The sequence below is a fragment of the Taudactylus pleione genome, unplaced genomic scaffold (assembly GCF_031769625.1).
Source record: "Taudactylus pleione unplaced genomic scaffold, aTauple2 ptg000225l, whole genome shotgun sequence".
NCBI lineage: Eukaryota > Metazoa > Chordata > Amphibia > Anura > Myobatrachidae > Taudactylus > Taudactylus pleione.
The window spans coordinates 8,511,473-8,532,129 of NW_028284627.1; the positions used below are offsets into that span (position 1 = coordinate 8,511,473).

Genomic DNA, 20,657 nt, shown 5'->3' on the forward strand with positions numbered 1-20,657 from the left:
AAAATAATTCTATTTATTAGGAAAACACATATGTGAGTGATGTTACCCATAACAGCACTGGAAAAACGACATTACACGGTGCTTGTTCCTTCTGACCAATTTCCTACAGAAGAAGAATGCAATTCCCTATCACAAAAGCAAGCTAAAACCCATTCACCTAAAATATGTCAAAATCTTGTGACTTCTTTATGTCATTTTTTCTTTAAATAAATATTGTCTTCCATTAACAAAACAATTTAAAAACAAGCTGGTTCTATTAATAAGCTTTCTTATTTCTTATTTTTTAAAAATGGGGGTGAATTTTGGAATAATTCTGGAATAGGCCTGCTATCTCACAAATGGGCTAGTCAATACTTCCTAAACGCTATTTTTTGCAAAAGAAAATTGGCACTGCTCCACGAAGGAGATTAAAAAGCCAAATCTTCCCCTGAAATGCAAACATCGTGCAACCTGAGATCTCCAGGCCACTACTGGCCAGGAGAGAAAGGGAGCTACACATAATATAATGTTATATATATCAAAATGGCCCTCTTCGCAACCCGGACCTCCTTCCCATAGGAGGACAGCGGGCCATTCCGCAAGAGAAAGGTAAGCAGGAGATATCCGTGATATCGCCTGTTTTACCTTCTTGAACAATGGCCCGGTAGCTTAATTTCTACAATTACAATGTTCATTTTTCACCTGCTTTTATTAAAATGAAGTGTCAAAGTTACAACGTCCTGATGAAAATGTTGTTTTGACATTGAAACGTTGACACTGCTGGGAGTCGTTTGAGTGTTTTTTCAAAGCCCTGAGTGACGCTGTATGTATATCCTGCTGTTAGGCTTAATTTCCGATGAGGGCAATTACATTGTAAAAGTGAGTGCATATACATATATTTTGCCTTTTTGTTAATGGACTCTTATCCTTCTGCAGTCTTTTGACCCTCCCATTGAAGATCAATCAATAGAAGAAAAACATATTTGTTCTGTTTTTCTTCTATTGATTGATCTTCAATGGGAGGGTCAAAAGACTTGCATTCTTGAGCAGATATCCAATCCTTTATTTCACAGAAAATGCTATGGGGTATATTTACTAAGGTGCGGGTTTTTAGAAGTGGTTTTGTTGCCTGTAGCAACCAATCAGATTCTAGCTATTAACATTTATCTAGCACCTTCTAGAAGGTAAGTAGAATCTGATTGGTTGCTATGGGCAACAAAACCACTTCTAAAAACCCGCACCTTAGTAAATATTCCCCTATATCTCTATATATGGACACCTACATCAGAAGGATAAGAGTCCATTAACAAAAAGACAAAATATATGTATAAGTGGTTATTAGGTTCTGCATGGATAGATAATTATTTTTGATAGCATGTCCTGATCAATTGTACAGTTTAATTATATTTATCCTAATGTTGCTTTTATACATATTCATTGAGTGTGATATGTACATGTATTAAATTTATATTTTTACTAAGCGCTTCTTCTATATCAGTTAATTCATACAGTACATTGGTTTTTTTTCAAACCATTTAATATTTATTACTTGATTTAATTTTTAATTTTTAGTTAATTTTTATGTTGTATTTGAGGAGAATCAGAACATATCCCCTTTTTTAGGAGCTGCTTTTTTCTACGAGATTTATATTTATTGACCATTCATAGATTTTTATTCATGTGATTTGTGCTCGAATTAGTGTATATATTTCTTATTATATTAGTATAGATTTTGTTGAAAATGGATTGCATTATGTATGTCAGTATGTGTCTGTCTATATGTAGCTGGAAGAACTTTAATTGACTGCACTTGCATTACTTTTAGAATTTTATTTAACTTAGCAAGTTTTGATTTTCAAAAATGTAGTCTGTGCAGCTACTGTACTGCCGTCTGCAGCTGAAGGATGGACATTGGCACTAAGTAAGATACAATAAGACAAGTCACATCCACCAGCATAAGGGGATTCAGTGTCATTTTGCTTTTATTGTTGTACTTTACAAACACTTCTGTTAATCATTATCTCTCCTCATATTTATCGAATAGTATTGCGTAAGTCTAACAAACTGAAAGTTTCTGCTAGTCTTCCCATGACAGGAAGCGAGTTTGTTTTCTCATGCTGGAATTTTAAACTTTTACAGATAATGCTGTATTTCTGGTATGGTCTGATGAGAGTCCAAGTTGATTGCCTTTGGGTCAGTGGGGATGGCCGGTACAGTAGGTCAGCTTGAGACACTACAGTGATTGTGTTACTGAAGATTTGATGATAAAGAATTTGGAACTTACCTGACCAGGTGCGTATCGGACTGCTTTTAATAATATTTGTGCCTCCTGCACTTATGTTTACACGAATGCACTGATTTCTACAGCAGAGTACATGGATGTAAAACTTACAGCAGCATCTTGTGATGGGAGAACCTGGGTTGTTGTTCTTTTTTGCAAGAAAAGACTATTTAAGTGAAATCCAAAAATTGTGAAGAATTTTTGGAGAAGTTCTCTGTTTCTTCCTGCAAATGGATTTGAATTTTCTGTATACTCAGGAGGTCGTAGTTATCAGGCTTCATCCTATACTTTCAACAACATGGGTTTCGCACCCACCAGGTGAACTTCTTTGGATAACTCAGTCATAGAAGAAAAAAAATACAGAAAAGTGCCACATGTAATAAAGATAGGCTTACCATACTATCCCTTTAAACCAGGACACTCATGAATTACACAGATTCTGCGGCTGGGTGACTTCAAGCCTGCATTTCTCCTGGTTTTAATGAGCAATAGAACCTGTGTACTCCACGAGTGTCCAGGTTTAAAGGGATGATATGGTAAGCCTAAATAAAGACATAAAACAGACTAAACTGATCAGTATTTTAGAGAGAAAAATGGAAACTGAAAATAACAAATATGGGGATGTTCTAAGGAAGTTGTAGGATGGACTTTCACTTTCCACCATATACATTTCCATTAAAACCTATAATCTGGAAATATTAGGCACAGAGGCCCTGATTCAGAGCGCTCGCTCTGAATCAGGGCCGACTATTTTTTTTTCTTTAACGGCCTCCTGGCCGCTCGCATAGCTGTGGGTGACCACCCACAGCTATAGCGAGCGGCCAGGAAGATGGTCGCGATGGTCAAGACCATCGCGACCATCGGGTTTGCGACGATACCCTTGTGGTAGGGTCTCATTGCCGCAAGCCCCAGAGAGATTTCGGCTCTAACAGCCGAAATCTCTCCCACTGACATCACTCGTGATGTCAGTGGGGCCGCCCCCAAACGGAGGCGTTCACATGGGAACGCCTCCGTTTGGGCAGCCATTCCCCCGGCCCGCCCACCAAAGGGGGCGAGCTGTCACTCAACATCAACAGCTCACCCCCTTTGTTGCGAGAACCAGAGCGAGAGAGTGCCCATCGCTATCCAGGTCTCGCGCCTGCGCACGACGGAGTCGGCTCCGTCGTGCGCATGCGCATTGGCCCATTATCGACCCGGTTTCGAGTGCACAGCACTTGCGACCGTGTCTGAATCAGGCCCAGATTCATTTTTAGAGAACAGTTCCAAACACCAGGTCATGGGCACACACCTATGAATATGCCTGGGAGACAAAAAGATCCATCTGCTCTGCACTTTTGCTGAAATTTTGTCAGATATGATCTTAATCACTTTACATGCAAAATGAAAGGATTAGAAGGACTAAAAAGACAAGCCAATATAAAAAACACCTTATAGCAAATAATAATTCCATTAATGATCTTGGTGCTCATCTAAAGTTGGACACATTTGCGCGCCCAACATATTTAAGAAACGACACACACTAAAAACATACTTGTGTGTATCTGTTGAGTTGGACATATCTCATTATGGCAAATTTTTGCCTGCAATTGTAAAAATTAAGTTAATATTAATTATTAAGTTATTCATCACGAATGGCGGAATGGCCCGCTGTCCCCATACACTAGTAGGGGGACAGAATTCATCAAGCTCCAAAAATATATTTTTGGAGCTTGAGTGCGGGAGCATTCGACATCTTCAGATGGCGAATGCTCCCGATACCCGCTCCTTCCGTGTGGGAAGGAGTCCCGGGTCATGAAGAGGGATCCTTTCGAATCCCTCCGCCCCTGACCGGTTCCTGCGCACTCCCGTCACTGCTTCGAAAGGAGCAGTGAAGCTGCTCGCGGGACAGCTGATTTTCGGATCAGCTGTCACCGCACCGGAGCAATGATGAATTGCTCCGTAATCCGTGGCAAGTTAGAATGTTAATTATCGGGACCCCAATAATTAACATCATGAATAGGCCCCTAGGTCTAAAGTTAAAAATAAATAGTAGTATTTGTGAAGAGACATACATACAGGTGTACTGTATATACATACGCCCAGGGCCGCTGGCCATCTGGCACTTCTGGCTTATACCAAAAGGGCAGATGACTTGATGGGCCAGTCTGGCCCAAAAGCCTGGCCAAGCTGCTCCATCTCCTGGCGCTCTGCCTGGCCAACATGCAGGGAGATGGGGTTGTGCCACGAGGCCATGCCATCCATGACTTGCGACTTGCCCCTGTTAAACAGGGCTATGTTCCATCCCAGAGGGATGTCAGAACTGAAATACAGCCCGTCTGTCCCTGCATATGCCCCACCATGGTTTGGTGATGATGCTTCACAGTGTTAGTAGTAAATGCACCTAATATAGCTGACCAACCTTTGTCCTTATTGTTAATTGTTAGTTGTTTGCCACTGTTCTTACGCTATATTTCATTGTTTTTACGTTGATTCCTTATGTATCTATATGCTTCTTACCTTTTTCTTACACATTGTATTGGTTTAATGATATCATATTTGCTTGAAACCACACCTGTTATTCATAAGGACACTAGCCTGTGATACATCTTGTTTTCATTCATTCTACCCTTTCCTGTGTTCTACCTGTTCCTGCTGCTGCATCTCTCTTGTCTTCTCTCTAGAGCTTGTATTCCTTCCCTCGCTAATTGTTCACCCCCTCTCTGTCACCATATCACGTCTGAGCCTGCCCCAACCCCCCCACCTCCCCGAGCAAAGAGAGTGCGAAGCCTGAACTTCCTCCTTCACTACCAGGCTCCTCTCCCTCCTTGAGTGCAGGCCGCGTTCCTTTTCCTGTCAAGTCTCTTACCTTTCCTCCCTCTTCGGTTTTCCTCCTCTATCCTTTATACCTGTTCTGCCAGGTGTTGCTGCATCATTTTCCCTGTTACCTCTTTCCTTCCCTTTTAAGCCTCCATGAAATTTACTTTTTTGTCTCTCAACCTTAACGGCCTCAACTCCCCTGCAAACGTGGTAAAGCCATTTAGTATTTTAACAGCAGGAACCCTGATGTTACCCTACTCCAAGAAACACATTTCACACCCCTCACACCTTCATGGCCTGTAAACAATACCCCCATGTTTATCATTCATACATGTCGGCTAAGTGCCGAGGTGTAGCTATTCTCATTCACCATAGGGTCCCCCTCACTTTCAACAACTCTATCTCAGACTCTTATGGATGATTCCTCATATTAATGGGACAGTTTAATCAATCCCCTATTACCCTTGCTTTAATTTGTGCCCCCAAAGTGGGTGTCATCTACACTGAATTTTTGGACCAACTTGGACAGGTGCAACAGTCATTGGAGGGGACTTCTGATATCACCTTAGATCCTCACTTGGACAGTTCACATCCCCAAGGTTATTGTAGCTTGCACTCTAAAGCCTCTAAAAACTTGTTGGCTTTCATACAATCATATGACCTATATGATGCTTTGTGCCCGCTTTATCCTTCATCCCTGGAGTGCACTCATTATTCCTCCCCTTACTTGCTCTGCACACAAATTGATTACTTCTTCCTAGATCGTGCTCCTCACAGTTGCACCGAATGGTACACTTCTCTTCGGTTTCATGGTCGGATCACGTGGCCATTGAACTAACCCTCACTGCTCCCTCTCTCTGCAAGAGTCTCCTGAACGTGATGACTAGATTAAACACTCCTCTTTCAAAGTGATACAATAGCAGAGCTTTCTGCTACCATCACTGACTTTTACAAAGTTTACACCACCCCAAAATTGTCCCCTCCACACTTTGGGAGGCACTTAAAGTCACTATCCGAGGGTGGCTTATAGTTCTAGCTTCTGCCTGATGTAAAGCCAAGAGGGCACGCATAGAGGAACTTGAGTCCCAAATTTAATCTATCACTATGTTTCATTACAGCTTTCTAAAACATCCACATACATTAAACTTTTTTACCTTAAGGCCAACTGACCCAAATAAAAAGGCGGCGAAGGCTTTTCTCTGGGTCCGACAGAGATATTGCGAGAAAAGAGATCGCACTAATAACATCTTAGCTTGCAAGTTTCATGACAAATGCACTCATAATAGAATACTCTTTCTTCAAATGACTCTCTCACTTACAACCCTCAGGACATGGGACCTCATTCAGAGTCGGTCGTTGCGGCCACACAATCGTAAGGGAAAAGGGGCCGGAATTACCAAATGATGCACTCGCAAGTTGCGTCCTTAAGATCGGATCGTTAGCTGGCCGACCAAGGGGAGAATGCGGCCGTAAGACAAAAAATACGCCCCCTTCTCGTACGCATTACACGTCATCTCCGGGCATATAAGGATTAATCGAGACCATCGGAACTGGTCGTAGAGCTTAAGGTTGACCATACCCTCTCTTAAGCTCTACGATCAAGTTAGTGTAAAAACCTCCCATGTCACGTGTGCTATGACACTACTTTGTTAACTATGCACTCCCATAAAACGCCATTTGCATAGTCAGGCACGCCTGCGTTCGGATCTCCACTCCCCCGTTCACAAGCACCTTCCCTGTCACTCAAACTAACGACCTGGCCAAGTTCAAGGAGAGAGATATTTCCGATCGTAACAGCTAGTTTGCGCACGCGCATTGCGATTTTTACGCATGCGCAGTTTAGCGAACATCGGTGGCGTACGACCGTGCAGCCGCAACGACTGTCTCTGAATGAGGTCCATGGTCTCTTTATTATAAAACTACTTTAAATCTCTATATGATCTCCTGCCTGACCAGACAGACCTGGCCCAACAAACAGAGGATATCCAAACTTACCTCCAGTCCTGCTGCCTTCAACTCTCTTCAGCTCTCCCTTAATAAAGATATTTCCTCTAAGATGCAGGCACAGAACTCAGGAGATCCTCCTTACCCAGATGGCTTCACTGGTCTATATTACAAAAAAATCCTGGCACCCTTGATTCTAGTGCTTCTCTCCTTATTTAACTTTTACCATGGGGTTAAAAGCTTAACAGCGCTACTACCAGAGTCAACATTGTAGTTATAGCTAGGCCTGATAGGGACCCCCTGGAGCTGGGGAGTTATAGGCCAATCCCAATCTCTTAGTTATGAAGAGACCTCTGTGATCCACCATGACCAGGTTTGTGTTATACCAAACCGGCAGGCGACCAACAATACCAGAACTCATTGATCTCTTTCATATAGCTCATGAAAAGTTGTTACCAACTATGGTGGTGGCTCTTGACACAGAAAAAAAAAAATGTTGATCCCAGCGCTGAAAATCCTGCAGTCCACATCTCACCGAACTGTTCCCAGTGGCGAGTGACATTTGGCAGCAGCTACAAGATGGGTGCAGCTCGTGGAACGGTGGCCATTTGAAGTTGGCGCCAGGCGCAAGCCAATTGCGGCATGTGGACCAGCATCCAATAGAGAACAGCAACAGCGAGCCAATCGCAGTTCGCTGCCCCATGGATGCCTGCAGCGTCTGGCGTAAGGCGCCACTAGGCAGAGAGGTCACTTTGGCGGCGGCAGGCGGAGGATGCAGACATCACTGGCAGAACTCCGGCGGCCCTGGAAGAGGCCAGAAGATGCTGGGCTCAAGATAGAAGAGTTGCGGCAGAAGAATGCAGCTGAGGACCGGACAGATAGGCTACCATTAATCCCTCTCTAGACCACCAGGTTGTAGGCCACTGATAGAGGGGGGGACGTGGTTTATTCTCTTGCCCTGGGCTCCAAACCCCCTAGTTATGCCTCTGCCCTGGCATCCTGTATTTAACGGAATCCTGATATGTCTGGTATCTCTGTTGGACCCAGGGATCATAAAATAGCGCTTTATGCTGACGTTATCCTAACCCTTACAAAGCCACATATATCCCCTCCAAACCTCCTTCAGGAAATAACAACATACAACTTATTTTCTAACTATAGGATTGATAAAGACAAGTCGGAAATCTTGGAACTGAATATCCCCGCCAGCACCCTTGATTTGCTTTCAGCTAACTATACCTTTCAGTGGCAAACTCATAAACTTTAATATTTGGGGGTATATTTAACTAAACAATACTCACAGCTATGTGATGCCAACCTCTCTAGACTTTTCACGTCAAATAGATCTGACAACTCCACATGGCAAAGCTCCGTAACTTCTTGGTTCAGCCATAATGCTGCCGTCAAAATGAATGTTCTTCCATAGCTCTTATACCTCTGACAGACTCAGATTCACCACTGAAAGTATTAGACATGTACAAAAGACTATCTTGGACTTTATCTTGGCCGGGAGAAGACACAGGGTTAAAATAAGGGTGCTCCAGTGCAACCATTTGTATGGCAGATTGGGAATCCCCAATTTAGTAAAATATTCTCAGGCCACCCATTTAGCCCAATGTGTTCTCTGGTATTGCCCCCCTATTTGTTGTTCCTGGGCCTCTATAGAGGCTGACGCTTTCTCCCTCTACTCCCCTTACAGATTGTTATGGCTTCCGCCTAAACTCCAACCTCCCCTAGCCAAAACCTTCCCTACAGTTCAATTCTCTTCTCCATAAGGCATTGCTACATCATTACTATAAACTCCTTTCTGCCCATCCCCTTTTAATTTCCCTATTGAATAACCCAGCTCCTTGCTGCACATAATGGTCATCTTGTCCCAATATCAGAGATTACTGGAAACATATCCACGATCTCATACTGCCCGTTACTGGCTTCCAATTCCTAGCCTCCACGCTTTACTCTCTCCTTCCCTGAACCATCTCACTAGTCCCTAAACCCACATCAAAACTTATCAAACATATCAAATGTCACTAAATATCAGATTGCTCTACACTGGAAAAACCCAACTTCACCCTCTTTACCAGTCACCATTAACATTATTTGGTTGTTTTATTGCATGGAGTGCATCACAGCTACTCTTCATGACACTCCTAACCACTTTGTTAAAGTTTGGTCACAGTGTACCAAGCACTTTGAGGCCGAGTCACCTCTACAAACTATTTAAAAACTTCAATTTTGAGACTCTATAACATGATGTAATGACACCCCCAACCTACCTACCTTTGCTTCAGCAAAGCATACTTAACGGAATTGCTATTGTGTAACCGGGGAGGGTGGCTCTCCCTTCACTTCAACCTGTCTTCACAGGAGCACTTGAGTTTTTATAAATGCCTAAAGCACCTGGTGAGGCAGTTTGGACAGATGCAAGCCTTGAGATTTATTGACATCTATGATCACTGCTTTTCTTCTCAGTGGTACTCAATGGTACTGAGTACTGACACATTTTCTCTCTGGGAACAAGAACTTGTTCTATGTTTGCTGTCTTGCAAATAAGCAGGCCAAACTGACAATATAGTCAGAAAGTGCCTTTTCCGGGATGTGGCAGGATGACGTCACTGAACGATATCATTCAGTGTGTACACCCAATATCTTTCACCGGTTGGGATACCACTGTATATTACTAATGTGTTAGCCCAGCAAAAAGGATAATCAGGCGCATGTGCTGGAACCAAGGGTGCTGGAAAATCGGCGGTGTACCTGTAGTACCAATGTCTTTTTCATAATAGAATAAAACCTCTATCTATGATAAATACAGCACTGACCCCATTACAAATATTCCTATTTCCATTTTTGTTGCGGTTGGCACTTAGAAAAGCACCACTCTATACTGTCACTGTATTTATATTTTGTACAGCATCAAATCATGTCTATTTTAACAGTATTCAATCTGTGTTCAACATTCACAAGATTTATTATTGGCTATAATCACTGTTGGAATATGTAACACCAGCTTCCTGCTTTCAAGCATAAAAAAGCTCAGGTTGAGAAAAGTCTCCTTTGTAAATGAGGGAAATGTAGCTCCGCCCTCAGCTTTTGTATTCATTCATACTCTGATTTGCTGCCAGGATCCTACTGCCATTCAGACTTTCCAGCTGAGTACTCGCACACCCAGGGCTGTAAACAAACAGCATCCCACAGTGCTTCTTCTTCTGCTACAGAAAGGCAGTGTGAGCTTTGCGTCGCAGGTAAGCCTCGTGGGAACTTTTAGCCTGTTTCGCAAAGGATTGGTGGATGTTTGAGTGATTATCATTACATAAAACAGTCTCTCTGTAGACTCAGCACTGCACTAGAATCCATTGCTAAACTGGTGCTGTTACCTGAGACAGACCAGTCAGACTAGTACAGTATATTGGTTCTCTGCGCATCTCTCTCTGATTTCCAGGGACTGTATTCATTCTTTCAATAATGCTGATTTTTACAATCTATCAATTAAATTCTATCTTCACTTTCTAAATTGTATGGATAAATAGTTAATTTCTGAATGTATTATCTGGACACGAGTCTATCAGCACAGTACCTTAGTTATTATACATGCTGCCTGTAATTATCCGTACTGTTATGGTATATATGTATGCCTATATATCTTTTTCTGTATGATGCATGTAATTACCATTATCTGTCTGAGTATACAGCAGCGCCCCTCATTATATGCAATATGTAGTGATCCATTAAGGGCAGACTAGATGGGCCAAGTGGTTCTTATCTGCCGTCAAATTCTATGTTTCTATATTTTATTATTCTGTAGGTCCTGACAATTGAACACTACCACTTTGTTTATTCAGTACCTTATTGCAACACTTTCTGATCTTATCATGTAAATAACTGTACAATACTAACTATCTTGTTATTCCTGATGAGATAGAGGGGGGGGGGGAGAGAGAGAGAGAGATTGTTAGGTGCCTGGCAGAGGTATACATAAAAGCAGTCCTTGCAGGTAAGCAAGACGTTAGCACTTGTTGGAAGATGCTCCAATACATATTGCTTAAATTACTTGCAGCCTATCAGATAACCTAGATTTCTCTCCTGCCTTGAAAGAGATCTACCGTATGTTAAAAAGTCCCTCTGCACAAGTCAGACCAGAGAAATAAGTAGCCATTCCCTTCATAAATGTGTATGGGGTCTGTTCACCAAAAGCATAGACTTATGTGTTCACTGACCAGTCGGGGTCCTTCTGCGGACTGCGGACTAGATCATACACGCACGTTGCACTGGAAAATGGAGATAAACAACATATCACACTTTTTTTTGGACTTTATTTCAGCACCTGACCGTAGTACCCTTGTTATGTATATTGTGCGCTCCCTGATTAGGCTTCCCATTAATAGGTGCTCACCTTTTCGGCATCTTTCAGTTTGCAATTGAGTACTCCAATATACTGTACACATTTTGTGAGTAAATGCTCACTTCTAACCACACTATTGCATCTATCTATCTATCTATCTATCTATCTATCTATCTATCTATCTATCTATCTATCTAGATTTAGATTAGACATACCTAAATTAGATATTTATATATTTTCATGTAAATGCTATCACCTCTACAAAAAAGATTCCATTACAAATGTTGGTGCTTAGTGCTTTCTTAAAATGTCCAGGTAAATCCTTCCTCCAGGACATCCAAATGCACTGGACAACACAGGGGGTACTCACCATTTTCTAGAAACATCAAAATAAAAGTCAAGATTGCTGTCCCGTGGTAGGACCTTTGTCAAGGCACAGGTTGAGTCTCCCATATCCAAATATTCCGAAATACTGAATAATTTTGGCATGACTGAGATAATGAAACCTTTGATTTTTGATGGTTCAATGCACACAAACTTTATCTAAGGCACAAATTATTAAAAAATATTGTATAAAATTACCTTCAGGCTGTGTGTATAAGGTATATATGAAACATAATTGAATTTCATTTCTGTACACAAACTTTGCTTGAGTCACAAAATTATTCAAATGTATTGTATAAAATGACCTGCAGGCTGTGTGTATAAGGTGTATATAACACATAAATGCATTCTGTGTGTATATTGGGGTCCCATTCCCAAGATATTTCATTATGGTATGCAATTATTCCAAAATACAGAATATTCTGTTATCCAAAACACCCCTGGTCCCAAGCATTTTGTATATGAGAGACTCAACCTGTACAACCATCACAATATTCCTGGTCTTTTGATGGCTGCATCTTGACGGAGGTTTTATCATGTGACCAAAACGTTCTTCTAATATGGGTGCTGCCAAATCTCAAAACGGTGAACACCAAAAAAGGAACCCAGAAATAAACACCATAAACATCTTCTCATCAGTACAATGCACAAATATCATGACTACATATACTGTAATATATAAGGAAATATATGAAGCAGTTCTTAGGTATTTTTCATTGTAGTTGAGCTCCGCAACTTCCCAGATTTATAGGGAATTCCCCTTTTGTAGATTACTCACAAGAATGTCAATATGAAAAAAAAAAAACATATTCTTTTCATGAATTTCCATTAATTTCACTTTTAATTGTAGGGAACATACCTCCCAACTTCCTGCAACTCAGGCCAAATGTAACGACGGTGGAATCCAATGGCAAGACGGTTCCCACAAATAGAGCCGTAACTAGACTTTTTGGTGCTCTGTGCCAGAAAGAGCATTGACGCCCCCCCCTATTTTTTAAATAGGGAGATAACTCACCGAAAAAGGGCCATGGCCTCATGGGGAAGGGCCAGGAAAGAGATAGGGGAGACCAGGAGATGCTGGGGATAAAATAAGAGGTCTCTACAAGTTAGAATGATAATAAACAGAAAATTGACAGGCCCAAACAGAGCCCCCTGCCCTGCGTTGCCCTGTGCCTTGGCACCGGCTGCACTACCCTAGTTACGGCCCTGCCCACAAATCAGAACTTTCAGGTGAAATCCAAAAAATTGGGAGCTATGATATAAAAACACACACACACATATCTGATATACCCATGGCCTAAATTTCAGTGCTATTTACATTTGTTTTAAATTTTTAAATATTTTTAAAATTATTTAATAAAGTTCTTTAACAAAAATAAAAATACATATTTTCTTATCCATTCCGATAACATATTTTCTTTGATGAGCATAGTAGAATTTTAACAGTTTTTTTTATTTCATTGTCAAATTCAGCAGCTTTTTTGTGAATTATTACAAAACCAATATCACATAAAACAACCTAGAACTCTGGTTATCACATGCCCTCTGAAGCATTTATTTTGAGGCATGGATGAATTGGTCTAATACCTTTTTCTTATGCTACAAATAAAGTAATTGATTGCCTTTGGACAAAATATATATTGTGCAAACTTAAAATTAAGCCACGCTGCCATTTCACCACTACACAGTTAAATATTTTGCAGTGGATGTGAAACAGAACAACCCACAAGCTGCCACATGGCTTATTATTCCAGACATGAGGCATTGGGAAACCAGGACGTCACAGACAGGAAGTCCAGACTCTCTGTTGTTTCCTTACAATACTACAAGAGATTTCTTAATAAGTGACTCCAAAAGCAATTAATCACGTTTTTTTTTACTTGTTTAATTTTTTTACCTTTGAAGATATATTATTCTTTCATGACACTTTTACATAAGATTATTATTTTTTTTCTCCTTAAACAAATTGATAGAAGAAAGGGCAGAACTAAATAAAAATCCTGGTACAATAAGAGCAGCAGGTGTTCAGGGTGTAAGAAGACAACTATTTTCACCTTTAGGAATATTTGGGGTTTATAAATAGATCTTCAATACATGTCACATTTGTCTTTCAAGTTACAGTAACAAGATGACATAGTTCTAGCAACCAAGGATGTAGAATGGATCAGAATCTTGTCTAGTGATTTTAAGCTCACTGTGCCTTGTGGCCTGCTTACGCAACTTAGATCGATAACGCGTGATCCAAAGTTGTACGGATGTCAGTGGTATCTCCACTTGTGTCTGAGTAGGTATTTCGGGGCAGTCGCATATAGGATAAGTTTGCCATGAGCGTGTCGTGGGTTTGTTGCTGGAATTGAGGGCTATTCAGAGGTGAGTGTATGCAGAGATCCATCCGATTCTCCTATGAACATATGTCCCGGTACTCTGAGAAAAATGTACAGGTACTCATCTAAATTGCTGAAGTACCTGTGGCCAGGTTAGTGTCTCCCTGGTCTATTACGTAGCTGGAATGGACTAGTCTGTTGATACAAGGATGTTAAAACATACTGGCAATGAGGGTAGAAGAACTTAAGCTGGGTACACACTATATGATGTGTGTACCCAGCGATGAAACAACGCAATATAATGATGCCATGCGTCAGCCGTACACACTGGCACTGCACAATGGCGCAATGTATCATTGTAGCATATGGCAGCACACATAATTGGGCATACACACTGCACGATCCACACAATAAATCATTCCGATCCCCATTGAAACGATCTATCGTACAATATATCTTATACAGTGTACCCAGGTTTACTGCATCCAGATTTTATAAAAAGTTGCCGCTACTCAGTATCATTGAGTAACATCACAAAAAAGCTCTGCAAGCGGAAATCCACATTTATTTCCAACCCTGGGAAGCAGTCACAGATGCGGCCTCTTTACATGCAACTAAATCATGCCCAAAGTGTTATACACACTGTAACATATCTCTACTCCTGATGTGGTGAAAGGACCTTTTACATATATATTTGTAAATGCTGCTTTTAATATTAGTTGAAAAGGAATCAAATGTTTAATGGCTGGTATAATGAATGGCTGGTATAATTAATGGCTGGTATAATGAATGGCTGGTATAATTAATGGCTGGTATAATTATTAATTATCGATATATTGAATCCCTATTTGATTTGCTTCATTCCAGTGATCAACATGTCTGAAGCAAATTTACCAAACACATTCAAGCCGATAAAGTTGATTGCCGCTGCTTGTAACAATATGGGAATTGGTTTGAAAGGGCATTTACCGTGGGATCTACCGTAAGTAACCGTCTTATACCACTTTCATACAGGTAAACCTCAATAACCCGGCTTTTACCTTGCGTTTGATGCATGGGTTTTTTTGCCGGTCCCAGCCTGTTCCCCCCTTCACACAGAAAAGCAAATTCCCGGGTCAAGCATTTGGACCTGGTAATTTGGGGATTAACCCGTGTATTTCTTCTGTGTGAAAGGGTCAACCCGGGTTGCAATTCCCAGGACTTCGACCATGGAAAAAAACCAGGGTGGTAGTCCTGGCAATTTTGACCCGGGTTGACCCTTTCACACAGAAACAGGACCCGTGTTGATCCGCAAACTACCGGGTCCAAATGCTTGACCCAGGAATTTGCTTTGTGCAGTCATATACAATGGGATTTTTTGATATAGTGAAAGGCAAATGATATTGATGATGGCCCAATTGTTATGTGCCAAACTAAAAATTTTAATCTCGTTGAAACCTCCGAAGGTTTGGAGAATGCGAACTTTGAAAACGATCGTTATTGAATATTTAATGTCTTTTTCCCTTTAAAGTGATTTACCATTTTTCTTCTCCAGTAAAAGCCATGTATTATTTTAATAATTTGATAAGGAAATGCTAAAATTCAATGTTTCCTGGAACTGTCCCTAATTCCAGTGGCATTTTATGCAAATAAGAGGAAGGAGATTTATGCAGAAGATATTCTAGTAGTTTAAAATGAATGGCACCCTCTTCTCTTATAGCTTTGGGAGAAGAATGTAAGGTTATTATTACAAAGGGATGTAGTTAGTAGTTACCATCCCGGCGGTCAGGATGCTGGCACTCAGTATACTTGGGCCACAATTCTGACAGCAGTTGGAATCCCTGCGCCAGAATCCCAACCGCCAGCATCCCAATGGTAATTATTAGGGTTAAGGGAAGGGTTAGGTTTAGGGGTTAGGCACTAGGGGGAGGGTTAGTGTTAGACTGTGGGGGAGAGGGCTAGGGTTAGGCTGTGGGCGGAGGGTTAGGCTGCGGGGCGGGGAGTGTTAGAGTTAGGCTGCAGTGGGGGAGGGTTAGGCTGTGGGAAAGGTGGGTTATGAGGGGGTAAGGATTTAGGGCATTTACCTAATTGGGTCGGGATTCTGACCGCCGGCATCCTGACTGCCAGGATCTTGTACCCAACCTATTGCAAATTCTATTTATATTTTCCATACAAATTTTAAATGTAGACAAAGGATTACTATATGAGAATACACCTCTCACTGTCCTTCCTCCCAACTAGTAGAATCCTCTCAGTTCCTATATAGTCACCTCTGACTGCGCTGCCAGAGATACTTGTGCCAGTCCAGTAACTAGAAGGGTGAAAGTAAACAGTTTCTGTTCTACAATTACCAGTAAAGCTACATTGCCAACCTTGCAATGGATACAGTTTATGGCTAGGGTGATTATATACTAGTTGGATAATCAATAGAAACTATCAAACAATTTCTATTTCTTAGTAAAGAGAGCATAAAGTCTGCCCATGACGGATCTGAATTAACTGAGAGGTACCATATAATGTGATTCAAACTAGAGCACAGGTTCTCAAACTCGGTCCTTAGGACCCCAAACAGTGCATGTTTCAGGGTCTCCTCACAGAATCACAAGTAAAATAATTAGCTCCACCTGTGGATCTTTTAAAACGTGTCCGTGAGTAATGACTACACCTGTGCACCTGCTGAGTGATCTGCAAAACGTGACCTGTGTGGGGTCCTGAGGACCGGGTTTGAGAACCTCTGAACTAGGAGGACGTTTCTGAAAATCAATGCAAAAGTAAAGGGTGGTGATTCTTACAACAAATCAAATGTTTGCTTAATTTTCTAAGCTGCAGTAGAAATCTTACAGTGGTTATTATTGGCAATACTGAGCTTTTACCTGCGCTCATTTTCATAAATGCCCACCTCCTCATGTCTAGATTATGGGGTCTATGTACTTAGCCTTGGAGAAAGATACAGTAGAGAGAGATAAAATACCAACCAATCAGCTCATGTCACTTTACAGGCTGTGTTTGACAATTGACAGAGAGGAGTTGATTGGTTGGTACATTATCTCAGTCGACATTATCTCTCTCCAAGGTTTAGTACATAGACTCCAAAAGTCTATGAGATATGCTTGAAGTGAATTTATTGAGCTGAAGACTTCTGCCATACTTAATGTGAATTAAGTAAATAGACCATCCATGAATTAGTTCTGACATACTGTCCAGGAATGATGATGTTTGTCCATGAAGATGATGTTTTGCCTCTTTCTGAGACCTAAATTTTGGAGGGAAAAATCCGAACCCGGCGTGCAAATCCGAACTAATCTGAGCCTGCACATCCCTAGTTTAAATGGATTACCACATTGAATAATGTATTTCATGTCGACATCAGGAGTCATTTACAATGCATAATTCAGCAAAGTTGCAGGGCAAAGCTCCAATTGGCGGAGCTTGAATCTTCACTGGTGCACTTAGGGCCTGATTCAGACCCGCTCGCAAGCGGGTGATGTCAGTAGTGAGTGATGTCAGTAGTGAGCTTCCGACTCTATTAGAAGCTCACTGGGGCTTGCGGCAGACGAGACCCTACCACAAGGGTCTCGTCGCAAGCCCGATGGTCGCGACCATCACTTGGCCGCTCGCTAAAGCTGGGGGTGGTTACCCACAGCTTAGCGAGCGGCCAGGAGGCCGGGTTTTTTAAAACAAAGAGGCCGCCCTGATTCAGAGCGAGCGCTCGCTTTTCGCTAGTGGCTCTGAATCAGGCCCTTAGTTTTAAGGCAATGTACATGGAGCTGAGGAGTGAGATTGACTGTTTTTGGAGAACAGGACATTTGTCGCCGATGGAAGGAGCAAGTGCGTTAAGTACAGAGTGGGTGCATCTGGGAGTCTAGTTATACAGAACTGTACCAAAACGACAATACGTTTTGTAGCACCTTTCCAGGATCCCTAAAATATGTTCTTGTCTCCAAAATTTTACTGATTTTTTTTTTTTAAATTTTACTGAATTATATTAGGATATAAAATTGTTGAGTTACAGTAAGTCTAAAATCACAGTAACACTTAGTACATATTATTATACACGTGATATATGTTAAACTATTACAAATGTAATTGTTTGAAATAATATGAAACATTTTCACTGCAGGAAGGAATTCCGCTATCTATTAGACACGATAACTACAGTGGCACAGCCTGGTAAGTTGCAAAATGGACTTGGTGGGTTTGTGGCCCAAACGTAGACCTACAACTGTGGCAGCACAATTTCAGTTTTATATGTGTAGTTAGAGTTGCCCGTATCTCAAGATACGTAATAAAAAGTAGAAATACATTTATTAACATTTTGAAAAAGTCCACTATGTCCCCCCCACCCTTGAAGGAATAACCAGCACAAGTGCTGTAGTTTGGGTTACTTACCCGCTAATGCATGAGGACAATGAAGGTGGGTTGCCCCTACTGAGGTGGTAACAAACAGCAAGCTTTGCCAGCAGGGCTTATCGCACTATAACAGGAAGCCCCTCTACATGGGTTCACCCTTTCATAAAGTGACCCGGCACCAGCTTGTACCCTAGGGGGATTAGACCCCATCTCCAGGGCTAACCAGATCTGTGCTGAATTGCACTAGGGCTCTTCCTGATACCCCTGTAAAGCAGCTCTTGACTGACTGGGCATTGCTGATGCTTGTAGAATTAAAAGCATCAGCATGTTCATAAGCTGCAATGCAGGATTTTGCCAGGGGTGCCTGGAAACCCCCCATCCCAGAAACCATGACCACAATAGCAATAGTAGGCATGAGGTAAGTCCCAACTTTCCCACCAAGATCGGGACTACTGGACACTAGGCCTAGATATAGCAAATGTTCTTTCTAAAGTAGTTTATAGGGAAAGAAAATAAGAATATATTAGACATACACAACTTGCAGTGACGAGACTGAACGAACTGAAGTGATTTGGTATATGATACCTTAATTTATTGTTGTTGCTAGGTGCAAGTTATGTACTTTTTACATATCTTTCCATTATACTAAGAACTTCAGCTATCACTACTACTCAGTAGGTGCAGGGTGTGCTGTACACACAGGCCCTTGGGTCCAGGGGACTCTGCACTAAACCATTTGTCACTGTGACAGCTCCACACTCCCTATATAGCCCATGCAAATCCCCCTCCCTAACTTACTCTGTAAGTAACACAACCATAGAAATGGGAAGAACATGCTGGTGACCTAAAAGAGTTTTATATGTACAGAGGTTGTACACTCATAGCAGTGACAGAAATTCTGTTTATTCAGTACTTTTCAAGAAAAAGTCACCAGGGCAGCTAAATGATACTCGGCTCACCTGAGACACGGTGAGAGTAGGCAACGGCAAGAATAGTCTTACTGCTTTCCAGGCAAGCTAGGTGCCACATGCCACATGCCAGATTCGGGCTTCTGGTTCCAGATTAAACAAAAAATGAAATATAACAAGTAAATAATATTTTTTTTTTATTATGGGATGAGATGGCCGTACCTAAAAGATGTGCAAAAACGTACCTGCTCAGTGCTCAGCCTTCTATCTCCACAGTCCTAAGGACAGTTGCTTTCACTTTTCCACTCACCCCTTCCCTCTTACACCTGTTATTAGCCCAAAGCAGCAAAGGCTACATGGCATGGCAACAAGAGTCAGGGTACGGTAGAACATGAGCATTGTGCCTTGTCTCTGTCACGGCCAGGGTATTTCAGCATGGCGCTAGGCGGGTGTTACCTGTGAGGTCATTGTGGCGCGGGCTGTCTGGTGGCGGAGCTGGCGTCTGGCGGGGGGCTTTGGCTGCGCGCGTTGTTGTGCGGCCCTGTTGTCACCCTGTGCTGGTGAGGCCTGGCGGCGTCTCCGTTCCGTTTGGCATGGGCGCCGCCATCTTGCCTTCTGGCCATGTGATGCGGCTGGCCAATCCTGGTGAGTCACATGTTCCCTCCGGCCAGTAACAGCACGGCATGGGGTATTTAGGAAGGGTCAGTGCCTTCCTTCTTTGCCAGTGCAACGTGTATCTCAGCCTAGCTGAGAGGGAGTTCTCTGTGCTTATCCTGTTCCTGTGAATTCGCTGTCTGCCAGTCTGCCTGTCAGCTCCTAGCTCCCACTGGACTACCCCGCTTCTTCCATCACCCTTGCCCATACCTGAGTGCCTGAGCCTGCTGACATCCTGCGCTTCAGTTCACTACCTGCATACCTGGCTTGTTTATTTTCAGTTCACTCCCTGCATACCTGGTTTGATTATTTTCAGTTTCACTACCTGCACACCTGGACAGCTCTAATTGTTTCTACTTGGACATTAACCCTTTTACTCCCACCACAGAACTCTTGTGCACATTTATATATTCCTGGACTTTTATTTTCTGCCACATTGTATGTCTGCTCAAGCACTTATTAAAAATCCTAGTTTTATTTTCAAATCTGCTTCTGTGATCGCTCCTGCTACCACCCCGGGTCCACAAACAACCCAGAACATAACAGTCTCTCTGTAAGGACTAATACTTAATATTTGAGCACTCATCTGGCCTCTGTACACATGTCAAAAACTGGGACAGTAGGAAGGCAGCTTAAAGGACCAAGGCCATTACTCTAATGCAGAGCCGTAACTAGACTTTTTGGTGCCCTGTGCCAGAAAGAGCATTGGCGCCCCC

The 20,657-nt window shown here is 42.0% G+C and overlaps 1 protein-coding gene across 2 annotated transcripts in view; it reads left to right on the forward strand.

Annotated features, from left to right (window-relative positions):
• The first annotated feature begins 2,115 nt into the window (after positions 1-2,115).
• Positions 2,116-20,657, forward strand: part of LOC148517242 (dihydrofolate reductase-like) — a 30,798-nt gene continuing 12,256 nt past the window's right edge. Inside the window, exons 1-3 of one of the 2 annotated variants that reach the window (XM_088478995.1) lie at positions 2,116-2,271; positions 14,918-15,032; positions 18,150-18,199. In XM_088478995.1, the coding sequence (XP_088335121.1) occupies positions 14,926-15,032; positions 18,150-18,199 (157 nt within the window). In that variant the 5' untranslated portion in view covers positions 2,116-2,271; positions 14,918-14,925. Of the gene's footprint in view, positions 2,272-10,161; positions 10,246-14,917; positions 15,033-18,149; positions 18,200-20,657 lie in introns of those variants that run through there. The other variant, XM_088478994.1, reaches the window with a different exon arrangement.